At 37.1% G+C, this 25,790-nt stretch overlaps 1 protein-coding gene across 1 annotated transcript in view; it reads left to right on the top strand.

Annotated features, from left to right (window-relative positions):
- LOC127575825 (centrosomal protein of 63 kDa-like) overlaps positions 1-25,790 on the top strand; it is a 47,615-nt gene that overhangs the window by 4,774 nt on the left and 17,051 nt on the right. Inside the window, exons 2-7 of the mRNA XM_052025970.1 lie at positions 2,862-2,918; positions 4,695-4,866; positions 11,127-11,222; positions 14,480-14,551; positions 22,432-22,671; positions 24,775-24,920. Of these exons, the coding sequence (XP_051881930.1) occupies positions 2,875-2,918; positions 4,695-4,866; positions 11,127-11,222; positions 14,480-14,551; positions 22,432-22,671; positions 24,775-24,920 (770 nt within the window). The 5' untranslated portion in view covers positions 2,862-2,874. The remainder of the gene's footprint in view (positions 1-2,861; positions 2,919-4,694; positions 4,867-11,126; positions 11,223-14,479; positions 14,552-22,431; positions 22,672-24,774; positions 24,921-25,790) is intronic.

Raw genomic sequence — 25,790 nt, forward strand, 5'->3', positions numbered from 1 at the left:
TTTATTTCAAAATACATTGATAAGAATATCAGTCATCTATCTGTAATATTGGCTCAATTTTTCTCTCTCCATTAGCACTGCCCAGCCTGCTCAGCATGTCACACATCCATGCATTTGCAACATGTTACACTTTATGTTCTAGCCCTCTAACTTCCCCAATACCCCATTGACTGGAGGACCTCTATAACTTATCCCCAAGGCAATGTTGGCTTCAACCTATTTCTTTGTCCCATCCATCCCTCATTTGCAACTTAAAACATGCTTATTTTTCTCTTTCGCAGTTCTAAGCATTTTTAACCTGAAATGTCAACTGTCTGTCTTTCCATAGATAGTGTGTGAACTTCTGAGTGTTGCCAGCATTTTTGGGTTTTATTTCAGATTTCCAGCATCTACGATTTGATTTTCAAATTATTTGGAAAATCTGGAGGAAATACTGTAGGGTAGCAAAGGGATAGTGAAGCTGTTGGTGAGATTCCCTACTTAGCAATTAGTATGGTAAGTGTAGAATCAACTGAAAATAGCCTAATGGAGCTGGGTAATGGAATGGCCTAACTGGAGATGGGTTATTCATAATTTGTTCCTCAAATTCTTAAATGAGTAATCCCATTTATAACAAACATGCATAATAAGTTACCTTAAATACAAAAGGCAATGTTGACGGCAGGTTTTGCTGATTTAGTTGGTAATTCAAATGTATTATACTTTGGAACTTAATATCTTAGTGCTTATAAATCAACCAATTATTACAATTGGACAATTTGTATAGAGTTCTTTTCAGCCTCCACATTGCACAGTTTTGCATTTTATACTTGTATAAAAGTCAAAAATACAATGGAAGGAGAATTTTATTGACTTGCCCTGATAAATAAATTTTTGTTACTTTTTTTAAACGTAGATCGGTACAAGTTCCTTGTTTAGTAAGCAAAGGCTAAAAGTTAACGTTACTAGAATTTAAAAAGAAATCAAGAGTGATATAAACATAAAGGGTTTCAGACAGTTTGATTAACATTTGCCTTAAATTATTTGTTTGTTATTTTTAAAGGGATTTATCAGATTCATTTTCATGAGTGGTATGATATAGTCATGGTCAAAAAGACAGAATTGAAGAAGTTCAGATATCAAGGAAACCCTTGGGGCTGGAAGAGTCTGTGATGATAGGGAGGGATAAGGTCATGGATAGGTTTGAAAGCAAGGCTAAGAATTCCTTAACTGAGAGCCAGTGTAAATTGGCAAGCATAAGGCTGATAGTTGAATGGAATTTGGTGCCAGATAGCACCCAAGCAATAGATTTTTGGATGACTTTGTTAATGGAGATAGATCAAGGGATATCAGTGAGAAGTGTGTTGGAATAGTAAATTCTGGATGTATCAAAGGCATGGATGAAACTTTTTTTGCAGTAGGTGAGCTGAGCTGATAGTGGCACCTTAAGTGAGAAGATGACCAACAATGATTCTAAATGTAAAATAAGGAATGACAATAAGACTGTTTATACTAGAGCTATAGAATAGTTTTGTAAAATCTCATGGGTTATTGGTATAAATAATGTGTTCTTCTGAGACAAGTTCAACAGCTTAGAGGTCCTGAAGCATGCTAAATCTGTTAGCATACAATTGTTACTGAACCAGAGTTGTTTGCACTGGACAAGTTTTTTGGATGAATAACACCTGTATATCTGAGGATATTGTGTATGGTGAACTACCCAAGAGATTAAGACCTGTTGTGTGTCCATATCTCCAAGGACAACTTTATTTGAGAAATTTACAGGAATCGACACAGGTAACTGAGAGATGGCAAAGGGTTAGGACCTCTGGAGGGCATTGGAAGAGGTATGGTCAAATGGAAAGCTCAGCTGACTGAAAAGACGGAAAGAGAAAATGGAAGCCAGCAAATTTTGCATTTTCTCAATCTACTGCCTTCACCTGAAGCTAGTGCAGCAGAAACCACCAATGTCAAAGTGGAGCACCTGAGCCACACATGACAATTAGTTGACTACCAAACCTACAAGAAGGAAAACTGCCACTTAATAATCCATGAATGTTATTACTTCAAGATAAGTAACATCAGTTGTGCAAGAAAATATTTTTAAATAAGTGCAAAGTAATTTCAGAAATTATCTTAATATATTATTTAATCTTGGAAACAAGAATCTGGAACAGTCTACCAGCCAAAGTGGAACAGTCAAAAATATTAAAGGAATTCAATAACCTATTGAACATTGGACCATTCATCCTCTCAAGCATTAGTCTCTGAATAGTCATTAGGAAAAGGCTGATATTTCCAAATTTTCAGAATTTTTTTTTAAAAAGCTCTGTATCCTCCAATGAATTGGCAGTAGGTATGACTCAGCAGTCATTTGTAGTACAAACAACTGACTCAGAAAGCATTGTCTAAAAAGCAGAGGAAACAAAGTCTACAGAAGTTCATGATCATTCATCTAGCGAAGTGCAAAGAGGTAGAAGATATTTGACGATATATATTGGGCATAAGATCTGTCTCAGTTATTTAAACAGTATGGATTGAGAGGGGAATTACTCAATCATCTCATCGTGACTGATTATAGTGGTATGACTAAATTTTGCTGTGCTCCCTTGCGTGTATACCCTGAAACCAGTTATGGAAATCAAACTTTGCTGAGATCTGCTTGGTCTTTATATGGACAAAATATTCAATTTGGAACCTTCCTGGTTTGTATGATTCAGAACTGCAACATCTAACACAATATCAACAGAATTACCTAGTCATTACCCTCAATGTACTATCCTTAATAAAGGATAAGAAAATGTTAAATGTAATTGCAAAAACTGGATTGGTGCTTCAGAGCTCTATGTTTATGGCTCATACTATATTTCTTTATTTTGTAGACACACTACTGAAATGGAGGAAATAATAAGAGGGTTAGAGAAGAATGGTCGATTACAGTAAGCTGCTTTGGTTTATGTTCTTTATTTTATGTTCTGTATAAAATGAAGACCTAAAAGTATGGTGTTAAGCAATCAAATCTACTTTTATGGAATACTATATAACCATGAAAACACAATGGGACAGACATTATATGGTCCTGAGATTGCCAGTTGCCTGCATCCTGAATCATGCTTTTTCTTCCAGCATGGTCTAGTATTCAATCTTCTGCTGAGAGTCCATCTCTTAACTCATAAGCGAGGCCTTGGGTAGCGTTGAGCCTCTTCCACCATCATTCAGGCAGCATCTGCGGAAAGAGAAACTGAGTCAGTGCTTCAGGTCGGAGACCCTTCTTCAGAACTGAAGAGATAAAAAAACATATTTTAGGTTGCAGAGAAGGTGGTGTGAGGGATGGATAGGACAGTGAGAGTATGTGTGTTTGGATTAGGCCAGTATTGCCACAGGGATAAATTGTATGTCCTCCAGTCAATTAGGTTAATGGCAAGTCAGAGGGTGATAACACTGACAACTGCCTCTATTAGCCTATTTGACCAGATGACCCAATACAGGCCTCTGCCAAAAGAATGAAGGAAATGTCTGTGATTGGGTAAAGCCAGCATTATTGTGGAGATGAGTTTAGGGGTCATCTGCTGCAGCCTGACCTGCTGAGTGTTTCCAGCATTTTCTTGTTTTATTTAGATTTCCAGCATCTATGGTCTTTTGGATTATTTTTCCCTTCCAGTGCAAGTGGTCAATGAGGCCCTGCCTGCAGGATCATAGGCATTCAAAACTGGTTTAAAATTTAAAAATAGTACATTCTTGAACCTCCATCCCACCATGCCAAAAGCTCAATTTTATTTGTTGGATTTCAACAATAATACATCAGCTGAATTATGCATACATTTTGGGAGCATGATTACCTAAAGCAAAACTTGCAATTACATAGTGCCTTTCACAAACTTATGATGTCCTAAAGCAATTTTTAGTCAATCAAGTACTTTGGAAATGGAAATATTATTACAATGTGATACTGGAAACACAACAGCCAATTTGTGCACTGCAAGCTGCCATAAACAGCAAACAAAAACAGAAAATACTAGAAATATTTAGCAGGTTAGACAGCATCTGTGGAGAGAGACATTTCCCACAAACAACAATGTGATAATAATGACTGGTTAATCAGGTTATTAAATGATGTTTCTATAATTCCTATGCTTTTTGATATAATGTCTCTGTATCTTTTACATTCACCCTAATCACTTGCTGAAAAGTTGGCACTTCAGTTGGTATACTATTCCCATAGCTCTGCACCAGATTATCAACTTTGAAGTTATTATCAAAGCCTTTTGAGTGGGAACCCAGAATTCTCAGGCTCAGACGAAGGTATTATCAACTGAACTCTGGTTCACCACTGTCAGAACATTGTGATCTGCTGCTTTGTTTGTTCACTAGTGCAAATTCAAAAACTTCTGCCAATTGTATACCAAACTTACAGGAATATTTTTCTGTCTTGGGCTGTCTCACATCAATCCAAAAGCAATCAGAAGTAATGACTTCCATTAGAAACAGTGGTGACGTTATGATACCAGTCTATCTCTTTAGCAGTCTATCACCTTGTATCACTGGAAAAGCTCAGGAAAATATTAGAGACCTTTTAAATAGGCTTCTTTTAGGGCTGAAAATATCCAATTGAAATGAATACTTAAACATTAGGTATTTTTTCATTTTTAATTACGTTAAAATGTGAAAGTATTTTTGAAGGAAGTTTTATTTTCTTGCTTTGATCGCAATATCAGGGACTCCTCTTGTGAAGCAGAGCTCCAGGAACTATTGCATCAAATTGATGTCATGGTGAACCGAAAAAAAGTTGAATGGGAACAACAGTCACAAAGTCTTGAGACCCAGCTTGAAATGCGTGAGCTAGAACTGGCCAATGTACGCACTTGCCTTCTCTCAAAAGAGCATGAGGTAAGAAAGCAAAGGCTGCAGGTATTTGGATACATTTGTTGACCAAAGAACTGCCGGGTAGAAATGAGACTTTTCATGATGCTGTGAAAAGGAGATAATCATTTCACCAAACTGCAGAGGATGATTCAAGGTAACGTTGATTGTGAATGTGACTAACAAATGTACTGTAGGTACAGTGAAGTAGTGAAGTTAGCGATGAAGGCAAAACTTCATTTAGCGATGATGATGATGTTCCTTCAGCGCAGAGTGGTATGTGAGTGCAGCACACATGAATGCTTAACTATGTACAAAAAAAGAACTTAATTTTTTTCCATTCCAATGAGGAGAGATGAAGGAGGAAAATTGAGGTTAGGCAGTTGTTGGGTGGTACAATTAAAGTGAATGATCTAGTATAAGAATTAGCCAGTTCTGATACAAGCAAGAGAAAATGATTATCTGAAATTGTTGAATTTGGTATTGCATCCTGAGGACTACAAAGTGCATAGATGGGAGATGAGGTGCTGTTCCTTGACTTTCTCTCTTCATAGATGCTCTCTAATCTGCTGGATATTTACAACATTTTGGTTTTGTTCCAGATTTCCAGCAATGTTGTGTTCTATCTCTTACAGTTCGAGCATGTTCTTTGTGTTTTATTCTCCTTCTTCTTGCACTCATTCATCTCTTTACTCTACCCTATCATAGACATTCCCTTTGATTTCTCCACTGCTAACACTATGCAACTTAAAACAAACTTGTTTTCTCATCACTCCTGTTCTGATGAAGGGTGATTCTTTCTCCATAGAATGCTGCTGAATCTTTGAAGTTTCTGCAGCACTTTCTGTTTTAATTTCAATTGTTCAGGGTCTACATTTTTTTTAAATTTCAGTTACACATCATTAACCAGCACCCAGTGAAATATCTGTAGAAAAGTAGAAAATGTTAACAAGACTGTTCAAGTAATGAGCAGATATTGGAGTAAGGAGACTTATTGTATCAGATTGGCATGACAAAATTTGAGCAGCAATGGGTTATTCCTCACATCCTCGTATTGCTGGTATATATTAATCATTAGTTTGATCCTTTTTCTGTTCTTGGTCACATTTTTCTGGTCTTCCCCTGTGGAACTCACTGCAAGCAGCACAGCATCTCTATTCTTCAGAGCTTAAGCAGCATATCTTATAGATGATCATTTAAGTGATCTAAGGACCTGGAATGAGCCTATATAGTTCCAATATTATATTCTGTATTGACTCTAATAGTAGACTCATTGTATGGAAAATTTTGGCTATGGAAAAAGCACATATGCCAATAATCATTGCTTCAAGAGATGGTCTTGATCTAGAATTCACACTTGCTTGTCTGTTTGAAAGTAGGATAGCATGATAAATTGTCATAGACAGTTTACTAGCTATAAAGCAAATGTCCACTTGGAATAAAACATACTGCAATGGAACGGAAGTAGCAGACTAAAACAAGTGTATAACCAATCCCTGGTTTAGCAAAAGGCTTTGTCGTCCCAGTTTAATAGCTACTCAGTAAGATTATGCCTGAACTTTTACAATAAATACATTTCTCAATGTTTTCCTTTATCACTCATTTCCTCTTAATGCTCTAAAATCTGTCTAATCTTATTCTATGTGTGTGACTGTGTAGATCATCTGAACATCCACAGCCCTCAGGGGAAAAATACTTTAAAGTTTTGCATTCTTTTGAGTGAAGAAAACCTTGCCCATTTCTGTCCCAAGTGCACAGTTCCTTAATCTGAGACCGATGCCTTGTTCTAGACACTCAAGGCAGGGGAAACAGTCTCTCAACAACTACCTGGCAAGCCCTTTAGGAAATTTGTACTGTATGGTTCAATAAGGTTATGCTTCTTTCTTCTAAAGCTCAGAAAATATTGTCATGTTCTACTCAGTCTCTGTTCATTCTCCACCACTTTCATACCAGGAATTCATTGTGAAGCTTTGATGAATTCCCTCTGAAGGCAAATACATTCTTTCAACAGAACAAAAATATACAGTTCTCCAGGTGTGATCACACTAAAGCATTATGGTATAAAAATTGATGAGTGCTTCTAAAAGTCCATTTCTCAAACTGTTCACATCAGGCGACTGAATGTCTTTGTGGACTTGCAGCTGAAAGATTCAGCAGTACAGAAGGCCCAGTACATTGCCTACATGAGTCAGGTTTTCAGTATCTGTATGAGACCTACTCAGGCAGACCATCTTTAATTCATGCAGGTGCTATAAAATTCTGCTTTTAGATGAGTGCATGCATGCACAATTTTAAAAAAAATTATGCAAGTGATATCCAGATGTAAGTTAGACATCATTGTGTATGTCCAGGGTCCTTAATACAAAAATCACTCATTTATGGTTCCTAATAAATTAAGTTTTGCTAGTATATTATCCCAAATACCCTGATGCTAATCCTCATTAAACAATCTGTGCAGCAGCCTGCAGAATGTAAATGTATTACATCCATTTATTCTCCTTTATTTACTCTGCTTATTAAAACTGCAAAAAAACTGAATAAATTTGTCAGACATTCTTTCATACTCAATGTTGAACCCGGCAGATCATATTATGACTTTTTTTCCCTCAAGTGCCCCATTATGTCCTTAATAAATTCTAGAATATTCTTTGCTACAGTTTAAGTCGTTTATGGTGTTTTCTACCTCTACTACCTCTGTGTGATATCAAGAAATGACTAAAGGCATTGGATACAGTAAAGGTTTTGGTCCCTGATAACATTCTGGCAGTAGTACTGAAGATTGTGCTCGAGAACTTGCCGTGCCCTTGGTACAGCACAAGGATCTACCCAACAATGTGGAAAATTGCCCAGGTATCTCTTGTCCCCAAGAAGCAAGACAAATCCAATTCAGTCAATTAGTCTACTCTCGATCATCAGCGAAGTGATGGAATGGATAATCGATAGTGCTATCAAGCGGCACTTGCTTAGCAACAACCTGCTCACAGAAGCTCAGTTTGGGTTCTGCCAAAATTACGAAGCTCCTGACCTCATTATAGCCTTAGTCCAAACATGGACAAAAGAGCTGAACTCCAGTGAGAGTAACTGCTGTTGACATCAAGGCAATCTTTTATTGAGTAATGGCATCAAGGAGCCCTGACTAAACTGGAGTGATTGGGAATTGGGGGGGAAACCCTTCAGTGGTAGGAATTATATCTAGCATAAAGGAAGATGGTTGTGGTGGTTGGGGGTCAGTCATCTCAGCCACAGGACATCTCTTCAGGAGTTCCTCAGGGTAGTGTCCTCGGCCCAGTCATCTTCGGTTGCTTCATCAATGACCTTCCTTCAGTCGTAAGGTCAGAAATAGGGATGTTTGCTGATGAATGTTTAGCACCATTCATGATTACTCGGATAAAGAAACAGTCCACAACCAAACACAGCAAGACCTCAACAATATCCAGGCCTGGGCTGATAGGTGGCAAGTAACATTAGTGCCACACAAGTGCTGGGCAATGACAATATCCAACAAGAGAAAATCCAGCTATAACCCCCTGACATTCAATGGCATTACCATCACTGAATCCCCCACTGTCAATATCCTGGGGGTTACCATTGACCAGAAACTGAACTGGAGTAGCCATATCCACAACGTGGCTACTAGAGCAGGTCAGAGGTTAGAAATCCTGCGGTGAGTAACTCGACTCTTAAATCACCAATCCCTGTCCACCGTCTACAAGGCTCAAGTCAGGAGGGTGATGGAATACTCTCTACTTGCCTGGATGAGTGCAGCTTTAGCAGCAGTCAAGAAGCTTGACACCATATAGGACATAGCAGCCCGCTTGATAGGCTCTCATTCCACCACTGACATATAGCGGCAGCAGTTTTACAATCTACAGGATACCCTGCAGCAACTCACCTAGACTCCTTGGATTGCACCTTCCAAACCCACAACTCCACCAGCTAGAAGACAAGGGCAGCAAAAACATGGGAAAACCACCACCTGTAAGTTCCCTTGGAGCCCCACACCATTCTGACTTGGAAATATATCGCCATTCCTTCACCACTCTGGGTCAAAGTCCTGGAATTCTCTCCCAAACATCATTGTGGGTAAGTTGGTAAATTGATTTATTATTGTCACATGTACCGAGGTACAGTGAAGACCTTGTCTTGCATACCGTCCATACAGACCAATTCATTATAACAGTGCATTGAGGTAGTACAAGGTAAAAACAACAAGAGTGCAGAATAAAGTGTTACAGTTACAAAGTGCAGTGCAGTTAGACAATAAGGTACAAGGCCATAACAAGGTAGATTGAGGTTAAGATTCCTTCTTATTGTACTGTGGAACCGTTCAATAATCTTATAACAGCGGAATGGAAGCTGTTCTTGAGCCTGGCGGTATGTGCTTTCTGCCCTATGTTGGCTGCTTTGCCGAGGCAACAAGAAGTATACCCACACCACAAGAACTGTAGCTGTTCAAGAAGGCAGCTCATCACTATTTTCTCAAGAGCAACTAGGGATGGGCAATTAGGTGCTGGCTCAGCTTACGAAGTCCACATCCCTTGAATACATTTGAAAAAAAACTCTACCTCTACTTTGGACTTATTACCATTAATCTGCAGGAACTCTTCTAGAATCTAGATGTAGTGTCTGGAAGGTTCTTAGTGTTCCTTCTCAGGAAGGCAAATAACATCTATAAAGCATCATTTACTGAAGGCAGTAAATTCTCAACAGCAGTGATTGGTATAATAGTGCATCATTAATCTTACTACATTATACACTTGGTTCTTAATGACCTAGCACCACACTAGAGAATTGGTAAGATTAAAATAATTGCACACACTATTTCTCTAGTGACTTCTTCAAATCCAGTATATACACCATGATTTCTAAGGGATATGTCAACTTTCACTCCTGTTAATGATTCCACTCCTTTCTCTTATTACTTTAATTTCCTACTCTTGGTTCCCCTTGACTTTCGGAGGATCTTTGCCACCTACTATAAAGAGAGGCACAGAATATTTATTGTCCATTCCATTTCTTTGTTCTATATTATAATTTCTGCTGTCATGGACTCTAAGAGGCCCACATATTTCTTTAATATTTTGTAAGGCAGAATCTGCTTTTAGACTTTTAATTTGATATTCAATTTTTCTCTCTTTATCATTTGTATAAAACCCCTGCTCGAGTACTTTGTTCATTCACTCTGCAATTCAGGAAGGAATCATTAAACCTTGAGTTAATGCTGTGTAATTTCATCAAAATGATGCTGAAGTTAAAAGATTTAAATTCCAAGGCCTGCTCCATAAATGTATCCTCTATTTCCTTGGGTAATGTAGAATTAATGGTAATCTGATTAGCATATTTAACATTTGTCAAATGTCGGAAGCACAGAAATAGAAAGATTATTTTTCCTTAAGGAAACTGGGAATGAAGTGTTATCACTTTAAAATTAGAGCTAGGCCATTTAGGAGTAAAATAAAAAAAAAGCACCTTTTCCATACACAACAATGGAACTGGAATTCTCTGCTCTAATAAGCAGTGGACAATGAGGCCAATTGAAGTCTTTTGAGTATGAAATACCTAGACCCTTGTTCAGTAAAGATAGAGAGTGCTGCCCTAAGTCATTGGCTCAAGAGCACACAGTGAACCTAACCAAGCCTCAACTTTCACTCAAAGGAGCTCATTCTGTTAAAACAGGCCATCACTGCATTTCTTCCTCCCTCTGTACATCTTTCTGTCCCATTTTTCCCTTCCATGCACACACCCCATTCTCCTTCCTTCTGCTTTCTCTGCACTCCCATTCCCAATCCCCTTCTCTGCACCTCCCCACAACATTCCCCCTTTCTCCTCACTTCCTCTCAAAGATCAAACTTTTTCCTTTGCCAATATTCAAAAATATTAATGTTCTTTTTTTCCACAATGGGGATAAAACTGCAATTAACTTTTTTAATAAGTGGTCCAATAATCATGATCATTGTTTTAAACACTCAACAGTCCTAATTTTAGGTGTTGATGATGTTAATAATGAACACATGAACTGATAAAATTTACTTTTTGCAGATTTTCATTAATACATTGTTAGAAGTTCTGTAATATTTCTATCTTTTTTATACCATGGTTTTACATTATCATTACATTTTGAAATTTGCTTTGAGTCATTTTCTATAAAGGTTGTAAGCATTGCTTAAGGGGTTGAAAGTTCTTGTTGAGCTTTAGAAAAAAAAGGGCGTTCATCCTTTATCTGGCTTTTACCATCTTAAATTTTTTATTAAAGAAGCAGACAGACCCCTGTGTGTCATTGTTTGTAGGTAGATGAGCTTCATCAGCAGCTACAAGACTTTGAAAACTCTCATAGACTAATGATACAGAAGTATGAAGAACAGTTTAAATCCTTGAAATCCGATGTAAGTTGATTATGTCCTTTATTAGCAATATGCAATCACAATTTCAAATATTGTTTGCTGCATGTGAAAATAACATAATGGAATGTTTTGACAGTGATACTTTTGGAAAACTATACAACTGTGACCAGCAATTTCCTCTCAGTTGTTTATGTAGGATTTCATTGCACTTCTATGAAAATTTATTTTAAAATTACTCCAAGACTACCATCATAAATGTCAAAGATTATTCATGAAACTTTGCAAGAGGTTTGAGGTAAATTTCTGACTTGAAATCCTTTGTAAATGGCACAGCTCAAACTAACTGACTTGTTATGCCATTTTCTGAAGCCTAATCGGAAGATAGCAAAACCTTTGCAAGTACTTTGGGATGACGGAGTGTGGGGGAGGGGAGTTGGCCTTTATTACAAGGGGTATGGAGTACAAATTAGGGAATTTTGGTGCAACTTTACTGGTGAGTGCGTCTGGAATACTGTAAGTTTTGTTCTCCATACTTAAGGAATGATGTGCTTACAATGGAAGCAGAGTAGAGGAAGTTCACTTGGAAATGGTTGGCATACAAAGTGAGGTTAAGCAGACTGGGCCATATTTGTTGCAGTATAGAAGAAAGAAATGATCTCATTGAACCATATAGGATTCTGAGAGGGGTTGATGGGGTGAATGCTGAGAGGATGTTTCTCCTTGAGTGTTTCTATAAAACCAGAGGGTATCATTTCACAGTAAGGAATTGCCCATTTCAGATGGAGATGAGAAGATCTTTCATATGATTGTGAATACTTAGAATTCTCAGCTATGGAAGCAGAATCAACTGACTATAATCATGGACAGAATTAAACTACAGAAGGTTGAGCAGGAGATTGCTTTGTGGAGCTCCTGAACTTGGTCAGCAGGAATGACCCTGAGTTTACAGTTGTCTACCATTTTAATTCATCATCCTAAATTGAGCGAAAAAGCAAATTGTGCAGAGGATATGGAGTGTTTGCAGAGAGATATAGATAGGTTAAGTGAGTGGGCAAGGGTCTGGCAGATGGAGTACAATGTTGGTAAATGCAAGGTTATCCACTTTGGAAGGAAACATAGAAGATCAGATTATTATTTAAACGGTGAAAGATTGCAGTATGCTGTTGTGCAGAGGGACTTGGGAGTGCTTGTGCATGAATCACAAAAGGTTGGTTTGCAGTTGCCATGGGTTATGAAGAAGGCAAATGGAATGTTGGTCTTCTTTGCTAGAGGGATTGAATTTAAGAGCAAGGAGGTTATTCTGCAACTGTACACGGTTCTGGTGTAGTTCTGGTCTCCTTACTTGAGGAAAGATATACTGGCTTTGGAGGCAGTGCAGAGGAGGTTCACCAGGTTGATTCTGGAGATGACGGGGTTAGCCTGTGAGGAGAGATTGAGTCGCCTGGGACTATACTTGCTGGAATTCAGAAGAATGAGAGGGGATTTTATAGAAACATATAAAATCATGAAAAGCCTAGATAAGAGGCAGGAAAGTTGTCTCCACAGGTAGGTGAGGCTGGAACTAGGGGATGTGGCCTCAAGATTCGGGGAATAGATTGAAGATGGAGATGAGGAGGAGCTGCTTTTCCCAGAGAGTAGTGAATCTGTGGAATTCCCTGCCCAGGGAAGCAGTAGAGGCTACCTCATTAAATATATTTAAGACACAGTTATATTTTTGCATTGTAGGGGAATTAACGGTTATGGGGAAAAGGCCCACAGCCAGATCAGCCATGATCTTATTGAATGGTGGAGTAGGCTCGATGGGCCAGATGGCCTACTCCTGCTCCTGTTTCTTATGTTCTTATCCCACTTCCACTTTTGTCTGTGGTCTGTGCTCGTTGCAGACTTTTGGACTTGATATCAAATGTTTTAACTTTAGATAAACATGGTCATTCTTCCTCTCTATATAAGAACCATATTTGCCTGTCATCCCTTCTTCATCTCTTTAGAATTCTTCATCTGAAACATTCATTGTGTCTCTTTCCATAAATTCTGACTGACCAGCTTAGTTTCATCAACCTGCCGGTGGCCCTTCAACTTGCTCCGTATTCTCATTATTGGAGCATCCATTCATTTAATAACAGAACACCCCTATAGCTGGAAGGACGTTAATTTATTATTGTTTATCACTTTGAGAGCCAGATGCAGAGAATGTACCTGCTGGGCTAAGTACCAGCCGCTGTAAGAATTTGGAGTAGACAGAATCCCTGACAGTGCTGCAGAGCTTTCTATTGAAGATCTTAGCTCTTGTCTATTTCACAAGCAGCATTAGGGTGATTTACAATGCTGTTTTAAGTTGATTAAAGGACCATAAAGCAATTTCTCACCCAGTTTCTCTCAACTCAGATTGCATTTCTTATATAGACCTGGCCAGATTCTGTTTCATGTCCTGGATTATTATAATGAGCTACTGGTGGACAGCCTCATAAACAATCCACAATAAACAGCCAACAGCACATTGAAGGTCACCACTTCACATAGGTGTATATACACCAATTTAGAAGAGTAAAGGTTAACTATTGGTCGATCAGAAAGCTAAAACAGCTTTGATCTGTGAAAACAAATACTTACCTTAACTTTTATATGCACATCCCCTCTTTTATTTATAATTGGAGAAATAATGATAGGAAAATTCAGATACTACATGCACAAATTTGTGGGACACATCTAGGATCCCTAGGTGTATGCCCTCACTAGGAACATAAACATACATAAAATATGTTTGTACTTAAAATTATTTAATGATTATCAGTGAAACAAGTAGATCATTACTTGCCTGAAGATTATCTCAATAATGACTTTTGCACATCCTAACACTCCAGCTCCTAAGGACAATGCATAGAATTACATAGAAGCAGACCATTCAGCCCAACCAATGTCCACCAGCATTAATGCCCCATTTGAGTCTTTTCCTGTTTATGTATTGTAATGCCCTTTTACTGCACCCTCAAATACTTATCTAGTATCCCTTTAAATGCATCAGTATTTTGCCTTGACCATTTCCTCTGATGGCAATCTCCAGTTTCTGGATAAAGTATGTATCTGCTGAATTCCATGTTTGATTTCTTGTTGATGCACTGATGATCACTTGTTTTACTCTGGTGGTGTGGGAATTAGATGGTTCTGTAGAATGTGATCTGGATCAGGTTTAATTCTACTGCTACGTAAAGATGCATATGTGAATAATGGGGAAAAAAATAAAGTATGTAACTTTTGTTGTAGTCATGTCAGTTACTATGATTTATTGTTATATTCCTTAGCTCTGTCAACTGCATAGTACCTATGAAAAACTGCAAAAACATCAACTAAAACAAGCCAAGGAGACATTCAAGGTAAAGATTGCAGCTGGGAATGGGGATACATGCTTGGAGCAGGATAAGCTCTGCAAAAAGTTGGGAGTAAGTGTTTTCTTTTCCCCAATTATAACTACAATAATTTCTGATGCACTTTAGGACTGAATTCCATTAGACCCTGTTACCATAGCTTGTATAGAAATAACTTGAGCTCGCTCAACTTCATATATTAAAAAGATGTGGGCAAACAGACATGGAATGATTTTTATTGTGCTTGGATGGGAGGCAGTTTTCTGTCATCTCAACCCACAGTACCACCCGATCATCAATAAACTTGGATATATTATACTTAGTCCTGTCATTCAAATTAATAATATAGATCATAATAAAGGACCACAGTACCAGTCCCTGCAACGCCCTACTCGTTATAGCCTCCAAACTCAAAATGATCCATGTAATGCTACTGTTTTCTGTCAATTAATTAATCCTCCAATCCATGCAAATATATTACTCTCTTCCATGTGCTGTAATTTTGTTTAATGACCTCTTGAGTGGCACCTGATTGAGGACCTCGTGGAAGTCTGTATCTATTACATCCACTGTTTTCCTCTTTCTCAATTCATTTCTTGGAACCTGATTGGGCAAACATATTTTCCCTTTCTTAAATCCATGTTGACTCTGCCCAGTGCTATTATTACTTAAGTGCCTTGCTACAACCTCATTTAAAAAAAAATAGATTCTAGCATTTTCCTAATACAATTGTCAGACTAACTGTAGTTCCCCATTTTCCCTCTCCTGCCTTTCCTAAATATGTTACATTTTCTACTTGCCAATCTTGGATCATTTTGAGAATCTTTGGAATTTTGGAAGATGGCAACCAGTGTATCTACCAGCAACATAGCCACTTTTTTCAAAAGCCTCGGGTCCAGGTTGTCAGATCCTGGGAATTTTTCAGCTTTCAGTCTCTAATTTCTCCATGCTTTATTTTAACTAATGCTAATTTCTTTTAGTCCTTCATGCACATCAGACCTGTTGTTCCCCACTGTTTTTGGGAGATTTTCTGTATCTTCTAACATGGTAGATACTAAATATTTGTTTAATTTCTCTGCTATTCCCTCATTCCCAAATATAATTTCTCCTGTCTTAGTCTGTAAGGGACCTACATTAACTTTTGCTAATCTTTATCTTTTTATATATCTACCAGCTGCTAAACCCAGCATGGCTCAAGTTATTAAGTTGGCATTCATGATGTTTGCATTTATTTCCATGCAATCTGGCTTTATAAGACTCCTTGTAAACAACATAAAATGTTAAACAATTACACTTGAAAAATAATATGCAAGCGGGTTTGACAGGTGATCCACCTATGAGAGAGTTTGCTTTGAGTTTACTCAATATATAAATATCAATAACTAAATGTATAGTTATTCCATGAATGATATAATTAGAGAGTTAAAATTATATAATTTAACTGAAATTACCAATTTAAAAAATACACACTGAAAATAAAAATGTATAGAAAAATTAAATGTAATATTGTTCTCTTTAAGTAGATATTTACCTGTGTACAATGCATAAATTTACTTGATTTCAACATTTTGAAGTGCATCAGAATACACTATACTACTTGATTTTGAATCTGGTACAAAAATGTACAGATTATTTTTATCTCCACCTCTGGAGCAACCAACACATAGCTAATCATGTGAAAAGCATTAAGTTTCAAGATTTAGTGATTGTCCTTGAGCCTTGTAAATGCTCTTAGCAAAACTAAATTGAACAGGGAACTGAAGTCGCTTGAAATGAAAAGATAGATCAGATGGAATAATTGGTATCCGAAGGATGAAGACATTTTCCCCAGTAGTGTTATCAGTCATTATTGTAGCCTCAATTACATGTGGTCGTAATTTTTGAACTGATAATCTTGTGTCATTGCATAGCATGGATCCAAATTCCCGAGTAGCATGATTGGAGCTCCTTTTAGTTCAGGGTTATGTGATGGCACACCAGGTGGTGACAGGAAGTTCAAAAATTCAACAGGAAAATGTATAGCCTCATCAATGTCTGTCACACTGTCAATAGATTTATATTGTACAAATTGTCCTGGAAGCTTTGAAAGAAGGTCTTTATTCAAGGCCTGCACTGCATAATTTTTGGTGCTAAAATTCCTCCATCACACAACCATTGGTAACTCAAATAGTGTTGAGTGACGTTTGGAAAAACAGCTTGCATCAGATCATGAAGTGCTGTAATAACTCAGACCAAGTTTTCCATTGAAATTATTCCTGTTGCGTCTTCGTGTTTAATTTCCCCATTTCTTAACTTGAGTAAACTCAAAGCAAACTCTCTCATCGATGGACCGCCTGTCAAATCTGCTTGCATATTAGTTTCCAAGTGTAATTGTTTAACATTTTCCCAAATATATGATGCTTTAACACAGGCTTTCACTTCATCTGCTTTAATAACTTGTGAAATTACTGGTAGCATTTGATGAAAATCTCCAGCTAGCACCAAAGGAACACCTTGCAAGCAATTTACTATCATTTGCAACATACGATCTGATGCTTCAGTGGCTACTTTGAGCCATAAAATACATTCATCCCAGACAATAAGTTTACAATCTTATAGAATTGTTGCCTCTGCAGTTCTCTGACCAACGTTACAAGTTGGAGTCTTCATGTTTGTCAAATTTAAAGGGAGTTTAAAAGAAAAATGTACAGTTTCTCCTCCCCTGTCAGATGTGTTGAGGCAATGCCTGATGATGCCACATCCAGGGCAATCGTGTCTTCTCTTTGAATTTGAGCCAAAAATAGATTAATAAGGAAAGTTTTTCTGTTCCACCAGAAACATCCAAAGAAAAATTATTCTTTGGTCTTCGTAAACAGTCTCAGTAATGGTACCTAAGGCATTTGTTTGGTATCTCGCTAAACTTGGTTCTTTTTCTCTAACTGGTATTCATCTAACTTGCCCAAATTGTAACTGGTCTCCCGCAGAAACTCGGTGCACAAATTTTCAGTTTCTCTTCATGGTTCTTACTCCATTACTCTTCTAATTACTTTCCCTTGCCTTATCAATTTCTTGGTGCTCCTTTTCTGGATTCTGAAGTTTTCCCAATCCTTATTTAGGAGTTTTAGACAAATTTAGAGTGCAGATCGTCATGAAAAATAAATTCATTAGTTTTCATAGAGGAAAATTAAAATCAGGCCCCATTTGGTCAATGGAGGGCATCATATAGGGTTTTAGACAAACTAAGAATATAGTGCACATCCTTGTGCTAAACCTAACATGTGCAAAATTTCAGATTTTCTTTGTTCTGATACTGAGCTATGTGTGGGACACATGGACATTCTATTTATTATATATCTTTAGATTTATAGTTTATATGATTCTTACTCCAATACTCTTCTAATTACTTTCCCTTCCCTTATCAATTTCTTGGTACTCCTTTTCTGAATTCTGACGTTTTCCCAATCCTTAGACAAGAATTCTTCAGGTTGCTTTATTTCTGCTAATGTAACGTCCAAATTGATAAATTTTAACTTCATTGTTACATGATTCATCTCCTGTGTAACTAAAAACTACCACGTCTGATCCTTTGTTACTACATTTGCAGACATAGAACATTACAACACAGTACAGGGCCTACAGCCCACGATGTTGTGCAAACCTTTTAACCAATTCTAAGATCAATCTAACCATTCCCTCCCACATACCCCTCCATTTTTCTATCATCCATGTGCCTATCTAAGAGTGTCTTAAACGTCCCTAACCTATCTGCCTTTACCAGTGCCCCTGGCAGCACGTTCCACGTACCCACCACTCTGTGTAATTAAAAAAAACTTAGTTCTCATATTCCCCCTTTTACTTCAATCACCTTAAAATTATGCCCCTCATGTTAGCCATTTCCACCCTGGGGAAAAAGTCTCTGGCTGTCCACTCAATCTAATCCTCTTATCATCTTGTACACCTCCTATCATGGATTTTATAGTATTTACAATACTCCACATTGAATGAGCGTTGAACAGTTTAGAAAGAAGAGGGCATTAAGGAACAATCCAACTGTTGTCAATTTCAACATCATTACCTTTTAATTTTAATAGTCAGTGTTGTTCTTCTGTCTACTTTCTTCTTCACCAATATAATGGATATTCATCTTGTCCAGCTTGGGTATCATAGCAACATGTACCATTTGATTTTTTTTTATTGTGGTAAAGAGTATTGGATCCTAATTAGGGTCAGGAAGCATTGCACTGATGCAGTCATCCACAGTGTCAACAATGAAGCCTATTTTTGAGTTGGAGTAGAACATGAGCATGTAGTAGTTCATGTTTTTGCCATTTAACTCTATACGTGTAGCACTGGAGAGTTCCAAAGATCTTACTTTTTGTAAAGCAACACCATCAGTGAATTTAATTTTGTATGTACAATTCTTGGAAGTAAATCGTGCAATTTGCAAGTAACTCTTGCAGGTAACTGCAGATGTATTTCTATATTAGTATCACTGGCAATGTTCTATCTGTATTGAGCCTCCTTCATGCTATCAGCTACAGTATAGTAAACCTGACCTTGTGTTTTGAAAGTGGGATTGTAACCTGGCTCTCTTACTACTTTGGTTAAGCTAAATGACATCATTTGAAAAAGTGAATTATACTTTTGAACATTTTTCTGAAAATGTAAAGCATTAAGAGTTCTTCTTGTTAATAAAGATGAGGAGGAGCTGTAAGAAGAGGTATCTGAACTTTCCCATTACTACAGCAGATTCTGGGAGATTCTCCTTTTCCATTTTAAAGCACAGCAGTAAATCCAAAAGAATGGACATTGATCCAATCAAAAATATTGGCTCAGAAGCACAGTCAACATTTCCAAAGGAGTAAAATGCAATTTCTTGCTGCAGCTTTTCTTCTATCAGCACGTTGGGAATCAGTTCTTTTCTTTGCAGTTTGAGCCTGTCTTGCTGCAACCTTAGCAATACTCTGTCATTTATGTTGAACTATGTCCGAAACTTTCCTCTTTTTTTTATGGCATCTTAGGGTAATTTTTATAGTTTGCTTCAATGTTTTAAGAAGTTTTACCAATGTCAAAAAACAGTACAAATGCAGTGGTGTACTAGAAAGAACATTGTTTATCTTTTTAAAAATATATTGAAATTCTAGGTGATCTTTTTCATCTCATTACTGAGCTGTTTTCCCTACAGAGTGCAAAAAATGCAGTGAGTATAGTCTCTTGAGCATTTTGGACATGATCAAGAGGATTTGCTTACATATACTCTTTGACCATTTTCTAATTACACACTTGTGAACAGTCAAAGCAATGTTTATCTGTTAAAAATATATTTAAACCTTGGGTGAATTTTTAATAAACATGATTGCTACTTGATTTACCTGATTGAAGAAAAAACGGCCAGAACTTTATTGAAAATTAATAAGAAAGGAGTTAAAGTTTTGGGACCCCATAACGTAAATCATATTTTACACTCTGCCACCATTCATGTATCATTAGATTAAAACTCTTGCCCTAGATTCACAAAAAAAAGTCATCACCTTTCATTGGGGAAAATTAAAATTAGGCGTATAAAATGGGCAGTTCCATCATTCGTTCCCTAATATACTGATCCAGAATCCCAACTCTTGTATGTGCCTTTAATTTTCGCTCCACATCATTACTGCTATATGTTGATTAAAATCTCCCATGATTACTGTATTATCTTGTTATTGTCTACCTCCAGTTTCCTGATTTTTTTTTAAACTGTACAGATAACTCCCATAAATGTTTTCTGCTCCACCCAACCTGATCATATTTCTTGATCTTTTTCTGAGCTAAAATAATTTCTCTGTATAGCCTTTATCCCATCCTTCATTATAAGGACAACCCTTCTTTTCCCATTTTCTCATCTTCTGAAAGCTTAGAATCTTGGAGTATTTAATTCCCAAACATGGTTACTTTGCAATCAGATCTCTTTAATGGCATTTTGATTGGACCCATTTATATTTGCGTCATCAATTCAGCTATCATGTTATGAATGCATTGTGCATTCAGATGGAGACTTCAGTTTTGTCTTTTTACCACTTTACCCTAATTAAAAGTACCTACTCATGTTCCTAATCCCTGTGTTCCAGATCCCAACCTTGGCCCCAGCCACACACACAATCCAGACCTCAGTCCCAGCCCTTTGGTTATCCTTCTAAAATTCTCCCAGTTGTAGGGCTTGCTATTATTCCTGACAATTTCAGAAGCTTCCTCTTTTGATCTAAACTTCCCCTTAACTTCATCAATCAATAATGGCTGGATAACTTTTCCCAAGGAGTTCTATTTATTTCATATTAAAATGGACATACATCAAAAACTATGAAATGTTCTTTAAATGTTTGCTTGTGATTCAATGCAATTTATTATAGAGGATGGTAGTGGAAAAGGATATAGGCCACTCCAAGGTAAAAACATTAAATTGTGGAAGGGCCAGTTTCAGTGAGGTAAGAACAGATCTGGCCTGGGAAAACTGGAATCAAAGCTCAGCAGGCAAAAGGAAGCCTTTAAGGTGGACATGTTTCAGCCACATTTCATGTATATTACCATGATAGAGAAGGCTCCATTTACCATGAAATAGTAAAAGTACTCCCTGGATGATCGAAAAGATACATAAGTAAAACAGAATAGATAAAACGCCATGTCAATTGCCACATTGTTAACCCAAGTGACAAGAGGCAGAGTACAGAAAATGCAGAAGCAAAATGAAAAAAAGAAATGAGAAAGCATGAGAAAAGTCTGGCAGGAACTTAAAATGCGAAGTCAAAAATATTCTTTCAGTATGTGTCCAGTGGAGTTCCCCAGGTGTTGGTACAAAGACCAGTGCTTTTCTTAATATACGTTGATGACTTTGACTTCAGTGCAATGTAGGAAAAATTGCTGTGACACAAAACTTGGAGCATCATGATCTGTGGGAGGATTGTAAAGGAGTTCAAGGAGATATGGACAGTTTGGTGGAATGGATGAATAAGATGGAATTCAATGCGAAGAAATGAGAAGTGTTACATTTTGATAGGAAGAATGAGGCTAATATTCAGAATGGTGAAATTCTTGGTCTGGGAGTGGGTGATCAATGTTTGTTAATCATAGATGATCTGGTTGAAAGAGGTGTAAATAGAGAGAAAGATTAATGAGGGCAAAGGAAAGGGGGAAAAAGAATATAAACAATGCTACAACTGTGAGATGCAGAACAGAGTAGTTGCTAGAAATCTGAAATGAAAGAGAACATTGGAAATATTCAATATATCAGCAGTTTTGGAGAGAGAAAAAGATGAGTTAATACTACAGGCCAATGACCTTGCATCAGAGCTGATCAGTTCTGTCACATATAGGAAAGGCTGATTATTTGAAGTAGTTGAATCTCAAGGGCTGCAACATTTCTAGATGGAAGGTGAGGTGCTGATCCTCAAGCATATGTTAGCCTTTGTTGTAAGAGAATAGAAGGCCAAAGAAAGAGGGGTCAGAATGGGAGTGGGATAGAAAATTGAAGTGACATGCAACTGGAAACTCGGGTCATCCATGCAGTTTTACAAGAGGTTTGTTGCATGAGGGTGAGGTCACTTGATGCACATCTAAAGTGGAAGTTGCATTGGACACCCAGACACCAACTTGCTGCAATAATTGTCCAGTATAATTTCTGGATTGACACAAAGAAATCTAAAATTATTTATTATCAATAGGGAAAATACATTTTGGATTGTGTAGTACTGAAATAAACATGGTTACAAAATAAATAGTAGAGCAACAACACGTTTTACTGACATTGAGTAAGTTGTTTTTAACTAATTTTATAGATAGACAGAAAAGGATTCAATCTGTATTGCCAAACAATTTTTTAATAAAAATAAGTATATTTTAATCCTGAGAACTTTCATTGATGACTTTTATTTTGAAAGCAACAGCCCCAAAATTCTGATGACAAATGGAACAGCTGGAAGCAGATTGAGCTATGTGAATCAGAAATAAAGTATTTGAGGACTTGTGTGGCGTGTGCTCAGGACACAATCAGGAGTGATGAAGCCACCATTGAACAACTGAAAACTACACTTGAGGAAAAGACTACACAAGAGGAATTGCACCAGCAGGAGCAGCAACATCTCTTGGAAAAGGTTAAATGTTACCAAAGAAGATGCCAGGTATTTAAAATTAGAAGTAAGCACATGGTTGAAATGTGGTGCTAAATTGATGTCCTTTTACTTCTCAAGCAATCGCGATCGAGCCAAGCAGTTTACCAAAATTTATTACAATGTATATGCTCTGCTTTTAAGGAGTGACTTCAACATTGCCATCGGTTGTTTAGTGAAGCAGAGTCAATTGTTATGCATTTAGGCCCATATAGTCAAAATGAGTTTAATCTGCATAATTCCTTCATTTCTTCAACTGATTTGGTTTGCCATTGATGGCTGAAAAGTACTATGGTTTCTCCTGTGATGTATAATGAGCACCACCAGCAATAAACATGAAACCTATCTGTTGTTCACAAGTGAAATCTAACTATAACATGATTGCAGTTCACATTCAATAGATTAATTACTTCCAACGTTAAATAGAAGTGATTAATTTAAGGAAATACATATATAATCAAGGTGTAATTTCTTGAGTGCAATGCATGATATTTTGTTCTTTTTTCCAACTGTATACAATTAGATATTTTTTTCCCTTGAGAGTTTCTGGATATTGATTATACTTTCAAAAAGATACAAGACCAATCTTTACTTTTCATATATAAACTAGCTGCATAGGGAATTATAATTTTAAGTCCTAGTCTAACACTTCCTAGAGGCACAGCAGCACAATGTGATTGTATCCCATTTGCACCAGTTATACTCCAGAGTGGATTCGGCATTAGCAAATAATTAAGTATTCAACAGATTCACCTGCCCGACCATTTAAGAATGTAACAACTGTACATATGTAAGTCCAGATTTTGGATTTCTATATATGCATTTATTGGAAAGCAGTTGAGGTTTGAAGGTCTGTATAGGCCAGCAATACCCATTGTGGGTCAGTGTACTCTCCAGTCAGGCTAGAGGTCTACCTCCACTCATATTTAAAATAACAGGGTCAACCTTATTACCACTGGCAGTCTGTGTTTATATTTGGCAATGCAACATTGAGTTTTAAAAAACACCAGTTAAAAATCTTCCCCAAAGGGAGTCTTGCTGCTTCCAATAATAGTGGAGTCTCTGGATTTTTTTTCTAAAATTTATTGTGCAGGAGAAAGTACATTTAGTCATTAGTACTTTACAAATGCATGTTGAAAAATGATCTGAAAAACTGCAAATTTGTTTCTGTGTTATTTTCTCCCCTCCACCTCTCTCAGTTCACTGATTTTGATAAGGGATGCTCGGTCTTCACAATACATTACACTGAGCGAAAAATATCTATTGTTTTCTTTAAACAATTGCCTCTCAAGGCAAGTTTTCCATTGGACTATGGAAATGGACTAGAATCACTGAAAATTGTCAATATTTCTCAGTGTTTACTCATAAGTGCATGTTTCCTTTACCAATGCAAAAGTCCCAAATTTGCTATCCAAGCTTTACCATTGAATACCCCACCTTTCCACCAGTGCTGCCCAAATGGAGCCCAATGGCCCAGGACAAAATTGCTGCAATTGTCCAATGGTTGCAATGGAGTATCTACCTGCTGAACTACAGTGAATCCATTTATTCATAAGAGGGGCAAGGTTGAGTATATAATAATGTATGTCTTTTGTAAGAATTGAATTTGATTTATTTTATAAAATGTATTATACTTATTTTAATTAACTTTTTAAAAAGTAATTTATATTTCAATAGTTTTGACACTTTTAAAGGTTCCTTAATGGCAAGTAGATTCTGAAGTATTCAAAGTCTAGAGTTCCTGATAGATTTGACTTAGCTGGGTCATTGCTTTGCCAATTGTCGGTTTCTTTTCAGCCTTTTCTTGGGACATTTGTTCTCGCCACCATACCATTACCCTCCTGCCTATCATCTCGATGGCACAATGTCACACAAGGCCCTATCACTGTGCAAACACTTGCCATTCTGAATCAGAATAGCTTCAGGTGGTAACAAATATGGCAGTTTCAGTGGATATTAGAACATGATTGGTTCAGATGTCCATGGTGAGTGCAAGTGGTTTGCTGCTGGGAGAAACCTTTGACCTTTATAAGATGCAAGTGATAAAATTTGAAGATTCTTGATCTTGTAGCACAAAATGGTGATATAACTGAAATATTGATTTTGTGTATCTAGAAAATGGAATTAAAACTTTCAGACCTGCAAATTGAATTGCAATCACGAGATGATCTACTGCAAGTGAACCACTTGGAGCAGAAACAACTACGGAAGGAGCTAGCCAGGGTCAGACAATCCATAATGCAAAAAGATGATGTTCCTAGGTGAGTTTGCAGAAGTTGACGAATAGTTGCAATACACATTCTGCAGAACGATTTTAAAATTACATTTGTATGCAAGTTTTTTAAGATGTATTCTAGAAGAACAGTGGAATATATTTTCAATTGAACAAAAAAAATTAGAGCAAAACTTTCCTCCGTTACATCATCAACCTTACAAAAGGTTTTCAGATTTCTGGTAGAAATTCTTTCCACCTAATCAGTAAAGTTTAAAAGTGAAATTTAAGGGAAGAGGCAGGGTTTTGGCTGGTAAGTTCTAACCAGGGTTAAGATTGCTCCTCATGACTTTTGCATGCAACCTACCTTTGACCTTCAGTGAAGCTTACCACAGGCCATGTAAAAAATGACAATGGCAGTCAAAGGCCAAAGACTATTCTGACCAAAGATTTGTTTGCTGTACATATTTGCCTTTCTGTACGTAATTCTATTACTCTTACCAGATAGAGCATTGGTTCCATCCATGGAAGAATCACATTTGTCAAATAATTTCTTGTTAGCAATCTTCTTCTACATCATTTTTTAAAATTGAGAAACCATAATTTGAGTTCACTGTGTGCTTGTTTGTTATTTTTCATTTTATTTAAAGCATATGGTATGAGTCACTTTTTCCAACCTGAGTGTTCCCTTTATTAGAAAGGTGAGTGGAAGTGATGACAGTTGAGTATTTGACTCTGGGATGGAAGTGACCCTCAGCTTCTTTGCTGGGCCAGTAACTCTCCCTTCAAATTTCAGGTATCATTAGTATTGATCTTTTGCCTGGCAATCTTTATACACAAGGATGCAGTTATAAATATTTTTTTAAATATGGTTGGATGATATGGATGCAAGCTGAAAATCAAAAAACTGCAGAGGCTT

This window comes from Pristis pectinata, chromosome 11 (assembly GCF_009764475.1).
Source record: "Pristis pectinata isolate sPriPec2 chromosome 11, sPriPec2.1.pri, whole genome shotgun sequence".
Taxonomy (NCBI): Eukaryota; Metazoa; Chordata; class Chondrichthyes; order Rhinopristiformes; family Pristidae; genus Pristis; species Pristis pectinata.